The 21,011-nt window shown below is 44.5% G+C and overlaps 2 protein-coding genes across 2 annotated transcripts; both read left to right on the top strand.

Moving 5' to 3' along the window:
- The first annotated feature begins 249 nt into the window (after positions 1–249).
- LOC142557216 (XK-related protein 6-like) lies at positions 250–15,422 on the top strand. Its single transcript, XM_075668909.1, has 5 exons — positions 250–948; positions 4,294–4,499; positions 6,535–6,820; positions 7,774–8,005; positions 9,586–15,422. The coding sequence occupies exons 1-5, from the start codon at positions 539–541 to the stop codon at positions 9,829–9,831; spliced, it is 1,380 nt and encodes a 459-aa protein (XP_075525024.1). The 5' UTR covers positions 250–538; the 3' UTR covers positions 9,832–15,422.
- A 2,974-nt stretch (positions 15,423–18,396) lies between these two features.
- On the top strand, positions 18,397–19,269 carry mRpS34 (mitochondrial ribosomal protein S34). Its single transcript, XM_075668914.1, has one exon. It carries the CDS (start codon positions 18,588–18,590, stop codon positions 19,152–19,154), a length of 567 nt encoding a protein of 188 aa, XP_075525029.1. The 5' UTR covers positions 18,397–18,587; the 3' UTR covers positions 19,155–19,269.
- The last annotated feature ends 1,742 nt before the right edge of the window (positions 19,270–21,011 follow it).

Genomic DNA, 21,011 nt, shown 5'->3' with positions numbered 1-21,011 from the left:
CCGGAAAGAGATGCCGAACGCGGAGAAACCGAAACAGAAACTGCCGTGAAGGAAAGCATACATCAAAAGTTGACGCCCTTGTCGCAGCTCGCTCTGCATTCCGTCGTTCGTGGCAGCTCAAAGCGTTAGGAACGTGTGGCTAGCCATCAGTCAACTGTCGCTGAGGCGTGAAGAGAACAAAAGGGCTCTTCGCTCAACAGGCGAGGATCGAGCGGCGTTATAAAAAGCTGGTGGAGAGAGGAGAGCCCAGCCTGCTGCTGGCTTGTTGCGGCTCCCCGGTGGGTACGTCACAAGGGCTCCGGTCAAACGTCACGCTCAGCCGAGGACGAAAAGGATGTGTGTGCCTGCTGTGCGGTGTGCAGTGTCGCGTTGTTGTTATAGATGACCCGCTGAGCGCTGAGCCTTTGCCGTGCCACTGGGTCACTATGTGCGGTCTGTTGCTCCGCGCTTGTGAGCTGCAGCATTAAAACGTTGAGTGGTATCGCATATCGTTGCCGGCTCTAAATGGCAACCGCTGAACCTCGGAGCGGCGACAGCGATGTCAGCTTCGGAAAAGACGGACGTTTCGACTGGCCCGCGGGCCAATGGATCGACAGGCTCGAACTGCAAGTGCGAGCCCGCGGCCGTGATCGTCAAACCGTCGGTGCGCACGGCGTTCAAGCAGCGCAAGTACACGATTCTCGACGGGCTGTGCGTGCTTTGTTCGGTGGGCAGCTTTCTGTTCGACACCGGCTCGGACATCTGGGTCGCGTACCGACACTACAAGGACGGCAGTTATTGGTATTTTGGGTTGACAGTCGCCTTTATCATGGTGCCCGCAACGATCATGATGGGCTTTAGCTTTAGGTGGTATTTGCTAGATCTCAAGCAGCACCAGAAGCACCCGTCCAAGCTTCAGTGGTTCGTGAGGACTGCCTTTCACTTGCTACAGCTGGGACAAGTCGTCAGGTGAGCGAATCTTTCTGTTCTATGGACCTGGCAAAACCTTTCTGTGGCACGGTCCATCAATCAGAAACGCTCGTGTTTGGTGAACGTGCCGAGCAAAGGCCTTAGAGATATGAGGTCGAAATATTTAATAAACCGGAAAACAAGAGAACGTACTATTTATAGGTTGTTTCACTGTGTGTAGAGTGTGATAAACCACGTCCTTGCATAATGCAGGAAGCGCCACGATAAACCTTATCAGTGTGGCCGTGTGACTGCCGCGTTTGAAAGCATATACCCTTATCTTTGTGCTCGTTTATTGAAAGTGTCACCATCTGGTGATCATTCAGGATGATCGCCATTATCTGTGAATTTGACGCGTGATAAGGAATGCATGGATAAGTTCATGTTCAGGTACATAGGCTGTCATGAGAGAGAACTGGTAGGTGCTGACACTGTATATTGCCACAATTATTAAGGTGCAAGACTGAAGTGGCTTATACCCCTGATGGCCTTGAAAAAAACACGTCGACGAGTCCAGTGGTACAAAAACTATCATCATCAGCAATGACTCGTCCTAAGCAAGCAAAAACTGCGATGTCTCATTCCTCTCGTAATACCGAGGCTATAAGCACTCAGCAAAGTGAAGCGTACAGTGCATGCATTCATTGGAATCACGCATACAATGTACAGAAATGTGTCATCCAGTCGAGTTGTAAAAAAAAAAAAGAACACTTGACCTTCTCAATGGCCCTAGCCCCATTAGGCTGAGGCTACAAGCACTCAGTAAAGTGAAGTGAACAGTGCACACGTTCATTGAAATCACCCATACAACACACAGAACAACATATGTTTCAATCCCCTGCTGAGAGGATGCAATGTAAAGTGAAAGAGAAACGTCGTTGCCGTGAGTCTGACCCTGCTATACGAGCCCGCAAAGCTGCAGCTAAGCGTGGAAAACGAGCCGAAGAAGCTGAACCGCGAAAGCAGCAATGCGACGATGCGAGATGACACATTACCAAGTATGCAGCAGGCTTTTGCCTTCACGCGTTCCAGAAGTATAACGTGCTGCCGAACTTTTCGTTGAACACTATACTAGCTGTGTTGCTACATTGCTGGTATTGATGTGCTTTTTTGCTAACAAGTGTTGTTCGAATGCTGTGCTAGATCTGCACACATTGAAAGTAATGCAATGTTTCCAGCATATCTTCATTTATAATATTTAACACATAATCGCAATTTAACATGTACAATGTATTTCTTGCTTTAATGTGAGCAGTTTATGTCATTGATTTATCAACTTATGCCTGCTGCCATAGCTGCTGACTACGGGGGAGCTCCAGGGCTCGAGCCTCCTCCGAAGTTTTACTGCGAGTGGGGGGAAGGGGGCAAAATAAATGAAACCAATGGCATAACATACACTTTGACAAGTAATTATACTATTGCATTATGGAGTAGCGTGGCCTTATGTTAATAATTCTAGTCATAAGTTGTGTTGAGAAATTTTTATATATTGTGTAATCTTTATATATATTATGTCTTGTATCTTCTCAACTGACCTTTTATCAGGGAAAGATTTTTTGATTGTATCTTTTTGTATTAAAACTTTCACGACACGTTACGTGGCTTTTTTTATGAATGCGTATATCTGCGGCTTCATACACACAGAAGACATATATCTCACTGACGTGTTTAACTGAATCCGCTTGTCGCATGGCTCATCTGAGAGATGCCAGTCTCTTGGTGGTGCGAGGGGACTCAGGCTGTCAAATTGAACTGTCTCCTCCTATGAGGTCTTGTAAATACTCATATAAGGCCGTCAATTCAGTAAACAATTCTTCGAGTGCACAAAAAATTTTTTCAGACCCACACCCCCCCCACCTCTTGGAAAAATGAAAACTTTCCGCCTATGCCTGCTCCACACTCCCTGCGCAAAGCCGTGGTGGTTTTGGCATTGCATTGGAAAGCCCGATTGCACGGGATCGAATCCCAGCCATGGCCGCTGCATTTTGATTGAGGCAAAATGCAAAAATGCCCGTGTGCCATGCATTAGATGCAAGTTAAAGAAATCCAGGTGTTCAAAATTAATCCACTGTCCCCCACTACGGTGTGCCTTATAATCAGATTGTGGTTTTGGCACATAAAAGCTTAGAATTTTACTTAATTGCCCTCCAATTGCATTTAAATGCTTAGCCACTGATGTTGCCTTGTTCCCTATGTAGCAGAACTGTTTGCTTCTCATTTGGTCGGGTTTCTTGCTGTTCCTATCTTCAATGACAATATATGCATAATCCAAAGCAACAAGACATCCCAACTTCAGCAGGATGTTTAGTACTTCTGCTGCTGTTGTACTGCCACTGATGCACTTTGTCCGACTTTTGTGCGTCCCCCTTGTCCTAGTAGCAGTTGTTCGTGGAGTGCTTGTAGTATTTTCGACTTTTTCAGGTTGTTACAGGTGGTGCTAATGCTAGACTGGCACATATCTATGGTAGCAGCAGCAGCAGCAATACGGGCTTTCTATCGTAGTCAAAATTCGTCACAGGCTCAAGGTCCCAACCTTTTCTATAAGCTTCAGTCACTGCCTTTAGTGTTGTAAGAGATGGAGAAAAATGTGGTGTTGCAAGTATCATGGCACATACATGGGTGCACCAAATGCAAATTATGCAAATCCAGATAGGGAAGATGTTGTCAAGACATTTGTCACACAAGGTGCTGCATACAGACATGCTAACCTTATTTCTTCTCAATGAAGCTTGCACTTGCACCCCTTGCCAGTGAGCTAACTTTTGTTTTTATACGAAATCAGCCTGTATGCGTTGCTGTGCTGCAAGGATGGGACATCACTCAATGAACGACATGAGTTGTGTGTTTTGAAACTGTCATCAGTGCAGTATTCTGCTTATACTGCTCAGTCAGACAGGTGGTGTCCATATGTGCAAGTTGGGTATGGGCTTCTATTTTTGAGAGAGCCCATATGGGTTGGGTTTCCTTTATAACTTAGTGCCAGTCTTAGGTAGATTATTTTTCATTTCCTTTACACTTTTTCCTTTCATAAAGACTTGGTCCAATTCACTGCAAACATATACGTTTACTGTGAACATAACATTGACTGGGAACCAGGGGTGTATCCTGCTGCATGGTTAGCACTGTCAACGCTAATGTGCCGGCATTCTCAGAGGTGGCTTGGGCCCCCAGTGCCCCTCTCTGGATCGGCCTCTGCTGAGAACGTATATCAACTATAAGCACTCACAAACTTTCCTATGGACATATAAGCACTCACAAACTTTCCTATGGACAACTGATATTTTTTCTTTTGCTTATTGCGGCTACAGCGTGGGCAACACGGATGAACTTGATATGTGAATGCAGATATGTGGACGCTCTCATCTATGGCCTTAAGAGCGCCCGCAGCAAGTCGGAGCAGCGCGAATTCTACAGACGGAGCGCGGAGGAAGACGTCGACGCCAGCATGCTGCGCCTCTTTGAGTGCTTTATGGAGGCCACGCCGCAGCTGATTCTGCAGATCTGCATCCTTGCCAGGGACTACCCGCATCAGGAGGAAGACTTTTGGACGAGTCAGTTGGTCCCCAGAGATGTGGGGTTTTTTTGTCCTTTGTTTGGAAACATGCCAAGGTGGAGGAGGAGTAAAGAATAGTTATTGGATCATAAAACAACTGCTTCTTTAAAAGAACAAGTCTCTTCCTGCTTACATGAGAAGGGGCTTTCAGTCCAGTCCAGTGCACCTATGGGTTTCGCTGTCTTCTGGGCCCACCACATGAGCTGTCACTGCTCACACGGGTCTGAGCTAAACAGCACAGCCTCTCACTGCTCGGGTGTGGGGTTAGAAATTTACAGAACTACCTGTATACAGGGTGTCCCACATAACTTGAGCCAAGAATTTAAAAATGAAAGACGCGTCGGAAGCGAATTGAAGCGAATGCATACTATTCGCAATAGCCTATAGTAACTCAGACAATTTTTTGTTTTCCATATAACTCACTAATAAGTTTAATTACCCAACTTTTTAATTATTGGCTGAGGACCTCAAGTATGATACGCAGATTTGTAGAGCACCTTCAGAAACCACCGATAGAGTTGTTTCCTTTACGATACGTCTCACGTGGCCCTTTTTTTCCGGGTTGCAGAGAAAGCCAGCGAAAAATGAAAAAAGCTACGTGACGGAGCGTTTGCGCAGTGGCGTTGTGCTGCTCTCGAGCGTGCGTTCGGTTAACAAGGTCAGCTGCATCGTGACTGGTGGCGAGGAAGCGGCAGGGCGTTCTTTATCTCGTTGGCAGCACTCGGCCAGCACCATGTATTTTTGCCATCATCCGACGGGAGCCGACCTTGTTCACCGAACGCACGCTTGAGAGGAGCACGATACCACTGCACAAGGGCTGCGTCATGTGGCTTGTTTCATATTTTGTGGACTTTCTTTGCAACCCAGAAAAAAGGACTATGTAAGACGTATCAAAAAGGAAACAACTCGATTGGACGTTTCTGAAGGTGCTCTACAAATCTGCGTATCATACTTGGGGTCCTCAGCCAATAATTAAAAAGTTGGGTAATTAAACTTAATTCGTGATTTACGGGGAAAACAAAAAAATTGTCTGAGTTACTATAGGCTATTGCGAATAGGATGCATTCAGTTCAATTCACTTCCGACGTGCCTTTCATTTTTAAATTCTTGGCTCAAGTTATGTGAGACACCCTGTGTACTAAGCATAGCCATGTAGTGTGGTAGAAGGAGGCCTAGTCTCCACATAGGGGGCATTTGTGTGAGTATAGGGCGGTGTGTATCATGTGTAGTAGGCCTAAATGGGTGTATGTGTTGGTTTGAAATTGTCGTGTCACTGCCCCCTCGCATAAGAGAGGCCATGGAAACCAGCGGCACTGCGAGGTTGTTTTTACACAGCTTCTTAAAGGAAGCTTATGGAAGAACTATGATTATTTCACAGTCCCTTAACCTATATTGAAGTGTGCAGATCCTTCTGATACTAAACACTACTGTAACAGTCCGCGCCAGCACCCATGCTCCAGACTATTGTATTCAACACAATTTAGATCTCGCTCCCTTTACCCTCTAATCCATGCACACACTGTCTGGTTCATTATTTTTCACTAGTTTTGTGTGTGTTCCACTGGTATGACCAGTGTGGTGGGCTTACTCGAACACTCAAGGTTGGCCCTATGAATTAATCGACAGAGTTTTGTGCAGGATAGGGCAGACAGCACAAAACTACAGGCACGGCGCTTCTGCCTGTAGTTTTGCATTGTTACCTGTCTTATGCTGTACTAAAAATTGAAGTGCTATATTAATTATGTATGTATGTTTTGTTTTGTATGCAAGTTTAACATGGTAATTAGCCTGAACCAACACTTTGCTTGTTGAGGCAGTCATGATTAGATTCCAGTTTAGTGAAAATTAGTATCAAGATTGGGAGCACACATACATTGTTCTGCATTTATGTCCTTTCCTTGCATCCATGTCTCATTTATACTGCGTTTGAGTGCGATTATGGCGTACATGGGAACAGCCTGGAGTAATGACGTTGCAGCTCTCCATGCTAGGTGCCTCGCGGTCCTCACACACAGTTAACCTCTCCCCATTAGTGGTGGCTCAGAATGTGTCCATCGTGACATCCCTGGTGTCAGTGGCCTGGTCCCTGGCCTCGTACAACAAGTCGCTGCGGCTGGTCATCGAGGACAAGGCGAACATGCGGTGGCGGGGTGCGGCCGTCTACTTCCTCTGGCGCCTCTTTGTCATCGTGCCTCGAGTGCTGGCCCTGGGGCTGTTCGCGTCTCTGTTCCCGCTCTACATGTTCCTCGTCTGCGGCTTTCGCTGGCTGATCATGTCTGCCTGGATCATCTCCATGAAGACACAGTTCTACGAGAACAGGTCAGGGGGGCAGCTGGCACCTTGGCCTGCCCTTTGTATCTTTTCTGTTTCCTTTAGGCATAAAATGATTACTCAAAATGTTCTAGATATTCTTCCTTGCCGGAACTACTGGGTTACTTGCACGAGGTACTGAAGAAAAACTTTGAACCTATCGGCATTGTTAGATGATCTTTGTATAACCCTCAAAGTGTTTGTTTGATGCTAAGGGATAACTTAGGCACAGAGTAGGTTAGAGCTTATGGGACCTCACAGTTCTTCCAGGGCTCCACTTGTGACTGGTGTGGCCTCTTTTGGAGGCACCTTGAACTGCTTTGGAAATATAGGAGGACGTGTTATGCCTAGTGCTGCTGCTTGCAGCTCAGTGGATGACTGAGCTAGATATTGGTTCATACCTGAGAATACTCATCCTTTGTATATGCAGTAAAAAAAAAAATGTCCGACGATTACGATACTTGCAAATTCAAAATGTGAGTGCAGCTTTATACATGTTTTCATTTCACGTTGTATTGAGGCAAAGAATTTGAGACTGAAATCACCGTGGAACGCTAACATGATAAGCTGCATCAGAGCCAGCTGTGGAGGACGATAACAACGAAGGAGTGAGCAATATATTGAGGCAAGAAATTTCGGAACGAAATCGCCGCACCGACTGGTAGTGGGTCAGTGCTGTCAGTGCCTTCACAGAGGGAGGGGCAGTATGGCAACGCTGCCATGATGATCGGCATCAGAGTCAGCTGTGGTAGAAGGCGATGACAAATGTATCAGCAGTAGCACGAACGCGTTCACACAGCTATGCTGACGCTCAACCCAGAAACGGGTGCCTAAGCGCTGCACTCTGAAAATTTTGTTCTGAGTCAGCATCTGTCTACAGTAGCTATCTGCAGTGGGGACTCTCGTGGGCTGTGGTGTAGATCTTCCCCTTTTGTTTAAGAATTCTGCACCTAATATCGCAGGGTGGAGGAGCTGGTGTACAACCTGGTGCTCGGTGTGGTGTTCATCTTCTGCTACCTGAACCCAGTGGACACTCCAACTCGGTTTCGCATGTCTGCCTTCTACGTGGGCACCTTCATTGAGAACAGTGTCCTGCTTGGTGTCTTCTATGTATACAGTCCACAGGACATCTGGTACAAGGTTCCTGCAGTGCTCGGTGGAACGCTCTGCTTTTTTCTGGGCATCATCTTCATGGTAAGTGTGCGTGTGCGTGGTTTTGTGGAGGAGGAGGGATATGTGCTTAGAATAATGTTACAAGTGAAACTACTAACGTAGGTTACAGTTCTGAAGTAGCAAATACAGTAGAACCTCATTGATACAGTCCCATTTTGTACACAAATGAAATTGCCAGCGCGCACTCGGTTCCCTCTTCTGGTGCCAGCAAATATTCTTGCAGGTCAAATATTCACAGCTGTCGTCGCTGACCCTATTGTGATGAGCATCTTCACCTACCTGTGTCACAGTGTGCGTGGTGTAGAGCTGTTCGACGCATACTGCACACTTTTAATTGGCAATAGCCCAGACCTGCTGCCGTTCCCTCCTGCAGGCAGTGTGAAATGAGCATCATGTTTCGCTCGTATTCCACCGTCTGCCCAACTCGGTTTCATTTAGATTTCCTGCCGCCATCTTGAAACAGTACACTACAAGAAAACGACAATGCGCAGCTCGGGCCACTCGGGCCTCACTAGCTCAGCGCACGCCCCATCGTTGTACGATGCTGAAATTATTCGCGCAATGGTTCGCATTATGTAGATGTCAACTGCAGTTGAGTCTGCCGAACTTTTTAGTGACCTCGGATTGTATGCTTTCTTGGTTATTACGTTCTTTCTCTCCTTTTTTTTTTTTTCAGAACGTACAAACGAGGTTCCACTGTAGCTCTTCTACTAAGAACAAAGGCTCAGCATGCAAGTAAAGTAGTGAATATGAAATACAGGTGGCAGCACTATCTTTGAATTCCCGAAGCTCGGCACAACATCAAATGTATTGCAGCGTTGACTGGTTGAGGCTAGCTAGCTGTTGACTGTTGAAGAGGAGAGCACATATGCAAGCACATTCCATGTTTACAAGCAATGTAATAACTTAATGTTAAGAAAGACACAATCTCATTGCATTTAAATAGGAAGTAAATTCATAATTGTATCATCTTGTGTGGAACCATATCAACCCAAAATGCGGGGGGGGGGGGGGGGGGGTTGCTAATGCTTTTGACAACACACAATGACTTTGTCAGATTTGCAATTTTTTGTATGGAAAACTGAAGTAAATTTCAGGCTTCACTTAAGATTCCTCTTGCTTTTGCTTAAGAAATGGCGGTTGAGTTCTGAGTTAACATTGTGCCAGTCTAGCCTGTCTTGATAACATCATAGCACATGCATACAAGAAGGTCGCCTATACGACAAGAAAAAGACCAGCGCACATGGCTGTTTGTGTGCATGCATTGCATTGTAATCATGACCATACACTACCTTAATTTCTCATTACCATGATCTTCCAGCCTTACATGCTATTTCTCTTTAGCACCTCTTTGAAGCAGTGTAGGCATCAAAATTTCAGCTTTCATTCTTCTTTACTTGCGAGGAGTATGGAAAGTTCTGCTTTTCCCAAACACAAAGCACGGTGTCAATTTCGAAAACATGCTATGTTCTTGTCTATTAACTTGGCAGTCAGTACGGCTTCACAAGCAAGGGTCAGGGGTTAAATGTTTAGAGCTTTGGATGCCCCCATAAGCCTATGTTCACTTCACAAGCGTATCTACATAGTATTTGTTAATGCAGGTGATCTACTATCTTCTCCTCCACCCAACGAGCAGCATTCCCCTGGTGCTGCGCCGTAACCAGTGTCTTCCGGTACCGCGGGCGCAGATCCGCGAGGAGATTCTCAAGGCCACTGCGCTCGAGAACGACATGGCCAGCCACCTCGAATCTCTCACTACACAGTCTCCGCCCAGTGAAGATGACTGCAGCTGCTCCTGCAAAACAGACAGTAGTGCACGAGACAGCCACAATAAGGTTGACGTTTAACCGAGAGTGCCAATTAGGCCAGGGCCACTGGTGCAAGGTTTGCGTTGCAGTGACCCAGCAGTCACTGATAAGGTGGCTCAGCATATGTAAAGATTTTTGAAGAGCTATATGGAGGAAGAATTTCACACAATGTACTTGCCTGCTTTTTTGAAATGGAACTACTACATAGGCCCGCACAGACAGAGTTAGATAACACCAGCAAGTACAAAACAAGCCAACTTCCAACTGGATGTGTCTTTACACGGCTGAGCGAGAGTTGTTCCTTCATTCACAAAAACGTGGCTTTTTTTTTCGCCTCCTAAAGTACTTCCTTTACACTTGTCTGTACAGTGTTCAGAACATTTTCACGAATGTAACGCAAGTTTTTCTTCATTTTTCCATAATTGCCAGCCGAGGAGTGCACCTTTTATTTTTAAGACCATAAAAAGCACGCAAATTTTTTTCCCTCTCTGGTTCCATTTTTCAAGTTAATGTATGCTCCACCATCAGGCAACTAAGCTTTGTGGAGAAACCACCTTAACCACCTTGTCAGTGACTTGTATCACTAAACCGTAAACACGATAACGTCAAAAGTGAAGTTGGGCTGCAGTGCACGTGACAGTTATCAACGGGCACCTCAACAACCTCAACAATATATGACGCAGTCACCAATGACAACGGCTGTCAGTTTAGTAGCGGGTGCATTGAATGGTTCCACTGGTCACCATGCAGCAAACTCCTGTTGGTGACAGCCCTGTGCCACTATGTATTTATGTTCAATTCACTGATGGAAGCAGCTGAGTATGTCCGTGCCACTGTAGTTCTTCACTGCTGTCACTGCTTGGACCGGAGTGCCAGGCCACACAGAGTGTTTGACGACGACAGCGTCCAAGCTGGATGATGGTTGCCATATGTCTTTCTCTTCTGACCCCCTTGTACAGGCTGTCATGTCATGGGTCACACGTACAGCCTGCCGAGTTTTTAGTAATATAGTTTGAGTACCGAGCGCATGGAATGTCAGTGCCTTATGACGGTGAGGAGCAGCGAGATTGACAATAGTGCATGCAAGCATGCAAAGCACTCTCCAGCACAAGCATCGTCTGCTATGTTATTTGCTTCATGAGTGTACGTGTCCTATTTTTGTTATCCGTGAGGCCCTGTCATTCACATACAAAACCTCCTACGTGCCAGTAACATCCCTTTCACGTATCTTTTTTTCTTTTAGTCCATGGCACAAGCGGGGGTCCAGCAGTACGAAAGAATAATGGAAAGTGCATTGCAGATGACACATCATAGCCATGGAGGTGTTTTTCTTCACACCGGTTCTTCCGTAAACAAAACTGCACAGATAACCCTGGCACGGCATGTGTCCTTCTAAAGCAATTAGTGTAGCAGAAGATGCTTGCACTAAAGTGTGCCTTGCACGCATGTACCTACTATCCCCACTATCATCTCATCTTGCCGTTGTAAGGCGCTGTATTGCTGAATTTGCTACCCCTTCGAACGCTGCTAGTTTTAATTGTTAGATGAATTAATCCCACTTGGATAATTTGTGATCGTGCCTCAGGGTTCAACTACTTGCACTGCACTCACTTGCCACTTAGTTTGTATTTAGTGAATTTTCGTGCAGTGAAGTCTCAGTATAGTGAACCTCAACTTGCGTAAACTACAAATGCATGATATAAATACTTCTTTTTCCTTTTTTTATTTTTCTGGTTCGAATTCACTTGGACACTGTGTGCCCTTTTCCGCATTTTATTGAGGTGATCTTGTTTTGCAGTTTCGATTTAATTATGTCTGTCCTATTCACTTGCATGTACGAGCACCCACAAATGTTTATGAGACACAGGGTTTGTGAAAAAACTGAATTCCCATGTTGCTTGGGCTCATAGCCTCAAATTTAAAGTTTCGATGCGAGTCCTTGCGGCTTAAACAGTGATTCATTAAAGGAATGCCATACATTAACAGTACTACAGTAGCTAGCTGGGCGAGTCGGTACATCTGCATTATTACTTACAGTTCGAACAAATCAAACGCGGACAAAGAAGAGGTACGTAACATGGGCGCTCACGTTACGTCTCTCTTCTTTTTCCACGTTTGATTTGTTCTCGCTGTAAGTAATAATGCCTTAACATATCAGAGATTCACAGGTATCATGGAACCCATGTCCCGTATACATTTGTGGCCGGCTCTACCTTGAGCTTTCGTGACGAATGCAAGAAGGACACCGTTCAGCAGTGAATCCATCATTTGTGTGCATTTCTGTGCAAGCACATATTGCCAGTGAACTAATTTTTACTGCTTAAACGCAGAGACCTGAACTTAATGAAATTTGGAAATATTAACGAAGTTCTTCTCTCTCTCAATGAAATTTGGAAATATTAACGAAGTTCTTCTCTGTGAATACAATTTTTTATGTTGAGGTTGGGTCGTGTACTTGTATGAGGTGCTCAAGGTTTAGGTGGTAAGTAATCGTTGAGCATTGCTTGTAGCATGTGTCTGCATCTAATCTTTGAGATTGCTTCATCGTGAAGTGCGATCATGCATTCAATATTTTAAACTTCATATAGCCTCAGAATATACTGGTGCAAGCCAGTAAGCTCTGACTATGGGAGCTACTTGGTGTTTTGAGTTTCTTGGCAGCTCCTAACTAAAGAATGGGCAGTGGTTTATGCATTTATAATGTGCTAAAAGCAGTCGTTATTGATATTTCTGGATCTTTAACAGCAAACTGCACTACACTTAGCTTCAATATTGCAATGCTTGTATTGCAACTGGTAGTTCAAAGTATAAAACAATAAAAAAGGTTGCCTAATCAGAGTATGCACGACAGCAAAAGCATCCGGAACAAGTCACAAAATACATGATTTCCTCGTGACTGCATCACACAACCTGAAATTAAGGTAAACAATGCAGTTGTCGTATGGGGAAGTATTCAGGGCAGTTTTTCATTTGACCGTCAGTGCATTTGCAGCGAAGAAAGCTAGCTTATTCGCAGATGTCGTGCTCCCAACGATTTTTCGATTGGGGATACGTTTTTCATGTGTCAAGGTGATGTCAATGACGCATCACATTATACATGTAATGCGACGTTACATGACAAAAGGAACTTTTTTTAACTGCTTGCTTGAGATGGCTTCGATGTCCAAATGAAGTTCTTGAAGACTGTTGCTTTGAAGGCAGCTATCGCAGTAAATTTTGTTTCAGAACAAAAGGAAACAGTCTTGTTTGCGTCGCAGTGATGATTAGAGAGTTTAGCATGTCACCATTGCTGCCACTTCGTGCACCTGCCAGATCTGCATGGGTTAACTAAGATGTGGCCAGCGTGCAGCATGCTAAAAGATCTCTGTTCCAAGGTCATGGATGCCGATTGTCAACTCATCTTGTGTACATTGTTTTTTTCTTCTTCAAATTGTTGAAAGAACTCCCAACCGTGCACATTAGATCTGTGCATATATGGTTGATCCTCAATATAGTGAACGCAGATATAATGAATTCTTTTAAATAACGAAGTAACTTTTCTTGTTGATAGCAGCTTATTATGAATGTTGAATATAACAAGTATTTTCATGTTAAATGTGACTTTGTTACAACAATGTTTCACAGTAATTACTCAGCTAACACTGGATGCCAGCTCAAGGGTGACTTCCAATGACTTGTGGTAATTAGGTGAAGTTAGGTTTCAAGCAATTTTGGGAGTCTGTTGCCAAGAACTGGCTGTCTAGTCATCTTCTATAGTCCTCAGTTTGCTAAGCTTTAACTGCTTAATTTGTTTTGGGTGTGTTGTATCTTATTCTTCTTTCCACAATATATATATCTTTTTCTTGCTCAGAGTCTAGTGCTTTTAAGTGTTTTTTTTTTTGGTGGTTACGTTATGCGAGTTCTGTTGTTGTTTTGCTGCTCTTCGTGTAGTTGAACAAACATTCTTGGAACACTTTAGAACATGTTTTAACGCTTGGATTTACATATCGAAGGAGTGTTTCTGGTCAGAGCATTTATAGAAGTGGAATTCATTCCACATAAATGACTTTTTTAACACATTGTTGAACAGAGATAATGGTCTTCTAATAACAATGGTGGGGACTGTATGGGTGGAAGTAGCTTTCTTATCATGGTTTTGACGGCAGTAAATCCACCCTTACTGACTCTGGCCATGAATTTTTCATTTTTTAATGTGTGTGTGTGTGAATTAAGTGGACTGCTAAGAGACATATGTACAGTCCAAGTCGTTATAACAAGAGAACTCGCGGTTGCAATCTTGAAAGGTCGCCACTAATGGCCGAATTTGAGCACAAGCCGTCGACTTCTACTAGGTTATTTCTCTATTGACTTATTATAAACCAAACAGTACTTTGTTAAACTGAACACAAAAGGAAGAAATACCACTGTAGGTTCTCTTTGAGCTGAAGATAAAGGAACATTGGAAATATGTCCATGATGCCAGAAGTTCATCCTGTGTTGAATCAATGGAAGACTAAAAGGTCCTGAACAGTTGAGCCTGCTGAACGATACAGAGTGTACAGTTTTCCCACAAGTTACACAATCTCTGTAAAACAAACTTGCCACATGTGGTCTCAGCCCTGACACAGGACTACTTATTGTAGCAGAGAACATCCTAAAGGGTGATTTTGAATGTGCTGAGAAACACTGTGCTGTACGGTAATACCAATAACAGTTTGTTTAGCTTGTGTACGATGACAGCATGCCAATAACTGTGCCATTTGCATATTGTGTTTGCATCAACACATGCCATTGTATTCAAGGGACATTGTTAATGTTTCAATGCCTGAAGTGTCTGGACGTTGCCAAACTATGCATAAGATTGAGGAGCAGAATGGTGAAACTCACAAAAATCGATTGCCCATATTTTCTTGTTGACAGTGCCACTGCTTACATGTGTTGTTTTTGCATAATTGTTTCTCTCTATTTCGGTTTGCCTGAGGGTGCTCTGTGTTATTTGTTATAGTCGGTAGTCTTAGAAAAGGTGTAGAAAGAATAGTAATTTGTCTACAAAAGCAGCGCTGTTGTAAACTTAATGCTTCACTGTAGTACTACTTAGCCAATATAGTTAAACGCACATTTGTTTTAGCTAACATGCACGCTATCGTATTATCTTATCTTTTCAGTCGTTTTTCACTGTGGCTGAACAACTCAGTGATAGGCTATGTAAAGACCGATCATTTATTCTGAAAGATCACTATTTAGAAACAAACCAAACTGCCAAGTGTTGCCAAAGCAGAACAGTGCAATATTGTATTTATACAGGTAGCTATTCACTTTGGCAATTTTAATAATACAAAGTGCGCAGTTTTCCAAGAAGTTACATGATCTCCATAAAACAAACGTGCCACTTGTGGTCTCACCCCTGACACAGGACTACTTATTGTAGGATGCAATTGTTCCTGCAGTATGTATCTATATCTGTGATAACTGAGAACAATTCCATCTGTTAAAAAATCTAGAACAAGCGTTTCTTTATTAAATTGAAAAGACATTTGTTTACCGAGTTTTAGAGGTATTTTGTGTCTGTTGTTTGTGGCCTTGTTATAAGCTTGGCGTATTGTGACACACAACATATAGAGGTTTAATAAATAGCTTTTGTTAAACTTGTTTTTGTTGTTCTATTAATTACGCCTGTCAGGAGTTTGCGCAAACTTGACCTGATTCTCATTGCGATACAATTTCAGTTACAATTACAATTTTCTTGTATTCTGGTGGACCCCCTTGGTATCTGTAAATGCTACCTGCAAAGATGAAAACAAATGCTAAAGTGCATTATTATATTGCCAGGTGTTCTTGTGCTCATTTGGGCATTCTGACCATGTCCTGACCACGGCTGAAACATCAGTTTGTGTTCATCTGGATATGTGGTTTTGACAAGCATTTCACAAACATCCATCTGAGTACAGTGCCGTCTTGTTAAGCCTTCTCTCTCTCTCCTCTTTTGTTGTTGTTTTAGATGCTACCATATCCTCGTGCAACTCATCATACTTTATAATGCTCATTACCTTCAATTCTTTGCCATGTTAATTGCAAAGTGACTGTAAAATATTCATCCCAGATATGAAACCAGATGTGTATGGAAGTATGTGGGAATGGTTAAAGCATATCCTTGCTGCAAGCTTTTGTGAAAATTGACACCTCTACAATTTAGATCATCATGTTGCTGACTGATGACGAAAAGCGCTCAGGAAGTGTGTTTTGAATGCAGTGAGTTGACATGAAAATCCTGGAAGCAGCATCAGCGTGCCAACGTACCACGCGATGTTACACCATCTTTTCTGCGTTTAGGACCAGAAAAGCAATTTTGACATCAAGGAATGCGAGGGGACAATTACCATCTCTACGTACACGAAGATGCTGCATTGAGCTCCTGTCAGGGATACTTAAAAAAAAGATTTTTTTCATGTTTGTAACACACAGTCAGTAGTAAGAACTGACTTAAAAGGCAGCTGTGTCCTCGAGTTTTGTTCAGGTGTGAGGAAGATATGGATTAGTAGATTTGCATCTCCGCTGCGGGAGTAAATGTTTCGGAAAAAAAAAAAAATGTTTCGTTGCTCAGATAAGGATGAGCCCATGTAGTGAAATATTGCCTTCAGGCTGGGGCTCCTCTCGTTAGCTCGTTCGTCACTATAATGTGTACATTATGAATGACCATTATTGATCTACCAAAAAAAAAAAACGTGCAAATCCAAACACAATGTTGGAATCTAAACGATGGGAACCTTGTTTGAATTAGCCAAAGGGCAACACAGACACGAGCACAGCCTTGTTGCCAGTCACTGTTAGGTGTCTGCATCACAAGGACGAAGGCGGTGTATGATGCTTGTTGAGGGAAGAACGGTGGCGCAGCCATTCTGCATAATTAATTGGCCATGGTTGGGCACATGACTAGTGCCGAAGTTGTCTACTCGGGCATATACCCAATGGCCCAAATTGTCCGCATATATACATATATACACAGAAATAGTTGGCAAAGAAACGACAGTGAACGTCAAATCTGGGGAAAAAGGCAAAGAATGCTATTCACTCTTAAACGTGCTATAGAAACATTTCACTGTAGTTTTCGTTTGGATGCTTTCATGCCCCAAAATTGGAAGCAGGTGCGAAATTTGAGCATACCGGGTATCAGCTTCCTAATATCTGCAACGCACAATTTGCATTGTTGCAGTACAGTTTAGTTCAGTGTGGTTGATGGCATCATAACTTGTGGCACGGACATTTGTTTCAGTGATCTTCTTAAATAAAAAAATATGGCGGCCTACATGGCATAGGCGCGCTTGTGTCGGTTGAAATCAAAATGGTACTAGTAGCACTGTTTATACTGCAGGCTACTTACTTTCGGGTCCTCGGAACTGCAATTGTTAAGTCTGTCAAGCGTATCAGAAAGCGGATTCCTGGATGCTACAACTATGCAAGCAGCTTTCACCGAGTGAAAAGCCACTTTTCGGCTTGTACTAGAATCTGTTAAATGTAGCGAATTTGGTCGAAGTCGCGTATGTGAAAACACTTTTTCTGTAGGACATCAGAATTGCGTCCTTATATCCGTGCACCATCTTGAGGACAAATAGGACATCTGCCTGACGTCTAGTTTCGTAATCCTACCACAGATGTCCCTAGCACATTGCACATATACCTTTTTCTGATATTTACCGCATAAGGTTATCTTGTGGGGGCCTTTTTCGATATATACGTGAATATTTGCACTCCAATTGAGGCTTTTTCTTTGAGTTTCCTTGCAACATAATTATGTTTTCTCACATGTTCGAATTACAGACCGAAACTGCAGCTCGTGTACGTCATGAGTACATCGGAAGGCCTAAAAGAATTAGGAGTATACTACTTCTCCACATGTGCATGCACGCGTAACATGTACACAGTATGTATCTGTTCTTGGTGCATGGGCATCTGCATGAGCCGTTGCATCTGTCTCACAACATGGTCTGCGAACGTAATAGCTATAGACAAATTATAGCAAGCAGTACAATCGGCCCTGCCACACATCCACGAAATGTACGCAGCATGTCCTAGCTCACGATGTCCCTCATGGACATGCAAGGGACATCTGCAGGACATGGAAAGTGCGGCCACTTTGTAAGAAACGAAAGACCTCCAGAGGCATCCAATACCTACCACAGAGCTGTGCCGAAAACCAGTGATTCGAAAAGAATTTTTTTTTAAAAGCAGCATTCACAATTTTTTGGCTCTAGCATAGCATTACGTTCAGCAGAAATAGGAAACAAAAGGGGTCTCCGGAGGATATTCATAAAAGCTATAGGTTATTTACAGCAAGTGTGTTTGTAGTTTATGGTTAAGAAGACAAATATGATCTTGTAGCCCTTCCTCCATAGTCGAACGCCGTACTTGAAAAAGCATTACGTGCGCGTGTTTATGGGTGAGCAAGCGCGTGCCACCGAAACCGAAACCAAGTTTCAGTTAAAATATTTGTTTAGGGAGATTTGTATTTTAACAAAGTTTACGTCTCATATTTAATGTTTAGCTTTTATAACATACTTGCGTGTACTTTGAGAACGAACATAACAGGTGAGAGGGGCAGAGGAAGATCGGCCATCAGCAGTCGATCCGAGATTTGACTTTATCCGGGAAACATGGCGTCTTCCATGCGGTGAGCGCGCTTGATTTGCGCTTGATCCTCGTTATCATCGTCGAGAGCGGTCAGTGTTATTCTTTCCAAGCTCTCGTCTCTAGCGCAACGTGCAAGTCAGTTCGATACCTCACGCAGTCGCGATTTGGTGAAAAGGCCGCTGCGTTTCGCCATGCCTCGCATCAAGTACATTGGCTATCCGTCCCCGTACGTCGGCAAGCACTTGCTCTGGCTACTGGGCAACCTCAAGGGCTTCGGCGTCGGACGCGTCATCACGCGCACCGGTTTCGAGCGCTACCCGGAGCCGTCGTACTACGTGATCACGAAGGTCGTGCCGTACATGGACGACGCCAACCAGTACGGCGACGTGTGGGCCGAAACCGTGTACCGCGGCCGCCGTATCGGGGTCGTTCAGCTCGAGTCGCCTCAGGTGCCCGACTACAAGTTGGTGCCCAAGAGCGAAGAAGGCCGACTCCTGTCGCTTCCGGTCGCGGACCCCGTGCCCAAGGTCCTGCCCCGCTACCTCAAGATGCCGCCGTTGATGCGCATAGTCGTCGAACGAGACCTTAAGGCTAAAGGTATCGACGACGCGGAGCCCAAGTTGCAGGCCGTCTACACCAACTCCTCCTACTTGATGACCTATCGCATCGCGGAGGAAGGGGAAGCGCCGGACGTCGAACACACCGACATGAGGGATTACATCACCGAAAAGTTTCGACAGGGCATAAAGGAAATTTAGGACCTCAATTTCTTTTTTCCCCCTCATCCGGTGCCGTGTTTTGAAGGGAACATCATGTGGCGCTCCTGTATATAAACGCGTAGATATATGTTGAAATTACAAAGCCTAGACGAGACCTTGTGCGCGTACTTTCTCATTCAAGTGTTTAGAGATGCTCTTTACGAAAGCCGCCTCCGCGGCGGTGCTAGTATTCTACAGGACTTGGCAGCTAAACTATGGCGTTTACACAGTGTTTCTAAACACGTAAGGTAACTGATCAGGCTCTCAACCAGATCTTTCAGAGCCTGCGTGCCCGCGCCTTGGAGCACAAATTGTGTCGTGCAAAGGGGAAGCAAGCACCGACTTAGAATAGCGCCTCAGCAGAATGTGCCTTGGAAGCATTCATGTATTGTGTGTCACGCTATACGTACAGATAAACTAGCAGGGAGGTCTAAGTTGTGTTGAGCCTGAAGTGAAACGTGGTAAAAGAAGAAAGCACTGTCAGTGATGCTCAATAGTAGTGGATGAGAGGACAATGGTGTTAGTCAGATTTCTCCGAGAGATTAAGGGAAAAATCTAGGCATGCACATGAAATTTATGTGCAACAGTTAGTGGAGCCTGCTACTGAAGGTCTCTATGTATTACTTGAAGTGGTGGGCAGTCTAACTGAAAACAAAAAAGTGAACTTAGAAAGGACATGTGATGCACGTAACTGACCAGCCTGTACTCTAAATACAACAAAATAAGGGAAGCAAAGCATTGTTTGAGGCAGAAAAAATTTGTCGGGCCGCAACATTCATATGGGGACAGATTACTAGTGAAGTTGTTTTAGGCTGCACACATGGGCTGCATAGATTATGAAATCATACATTTTTTTTTGCCTACGCCACCACACGCCGCAACATTCATATGGGGACAGATTACTAGTGAATTTGTTTTAGGCTGCACACATGGGCTGCATAGATTATGAAATCATACATTTTTTTTCCTACGGCACCACACTACGGCGACACCAGCACCGCTGCTGTCACCGCCCCTCCCATGCATCTGCCCCAACCGCAGCTGCAGCTGTACCAGCAGCTCCAACGCGCATGATGTTACAACCACAGAAGCCTAGGCAACATGCACAGGTGCCGTCGCCACACTCTTTCCCTCTCTCATTATTCATCAAACAGGATTTAAAAGAAACAAAGAGCACGAAGGCCAACTGGCTACACTAAGTGAACTTTCTAATATATATGTAGAAAGTGTTTCTCTTACAATGCCCAATTTATGTGGTTCGATGTGGATCCAAGATATTAAACTTATATTTGGAAGTTGGCGGAGTGCTTGAAGCCTGCTTAACCTCACCTGTGGGTCGACCCGCTATTTTGCTATCTCCAGGATCGTCCCATGCGTTCCTGTCGACGCACCATGATATGGATGCAAGCCGATCAGGGTACCCACCCTAGCTGGAAACACATGCCCACTATTGCGATATCTCCGGAATCGGCACCCACATTCCTCTCGCCTATACGTACGTACGCCAGCCAGGGTACCCCTTAGGGAATGCATGTCTGGTACTTCACTATCTCCGAGATCGGCGCACACATTCCTGTTACCTCTACAGATGTAAGCCAGCCAGGATACCCCCCTACGAACGCATGTCCGGTAGTTCACTATCTCCGGGATTTGAGCACACATTCCTGTCGCCCATACGGATGTAAGCCAGCCAAGGTACCCCCCTGGGAACGGATGTCCAGTATTTCACTATCTCCGGGATTGGTACACACATTCCTGTCGCCTATACGGATGTAAGCTGGCCAGGCCACTCGCCTGGTAACGCATGCGGGGGACGCATATGGGGGCCAGAGGCAAACAGTTTCACTGGGAGCAGAG

This window comes from Dermacentor variabilis, chromosome 9, assembly GCF_050947875.1.
Source record: "Dermacentor variabilis isolate Ectoservices chromosome 9, ASM5094787v1, whole genome shotgun sequence".
Taxonomy (NCBI): Eukaryota; Metazoa; Arthropoda; class Arachnida; order Ixodida; family Ixodidae; genus Dermacentor; species Dermacentor variabilis.
The sequence above is the reverse complement of the archived record's forward strand: the minus strand, read 5'-3'. Positions and strand labels throughout refer to the sequence as shown.

Excerpts from the sequence above, each read along its gene's own strand:
- mRpS34 (XM_075668914.1), top strand. The coding sequence starts at position 18,588 with ATGCCTCGCATCAAGTACATTGGCTATCCGTCCCCGTACGTCGGCAAG.
- LOC142557216 (XM_075668909.1), top strand. The coding sequence starts at position 539 with ATGTCAGCTTCGGAAAAGACGGACGTTTCGACTGGCCCGCGGGCCAAT. Across the intron at positions 4,500-6,534 it reads GGAGGAAGACTTTTGGACGA|TGGTGGCTCAGAATGTGTCC; the intron begins GTCAGTTGGTCC and ends TCTCCCCATTAG. Across the intron at positions 8,006-9,585 it reads TTCTGGGCATCATCTTCATG|GTGATCTACTATCTTCTCCT; the intron begins GTAAGTGTGCGT and ends TTGTTAATGCAG.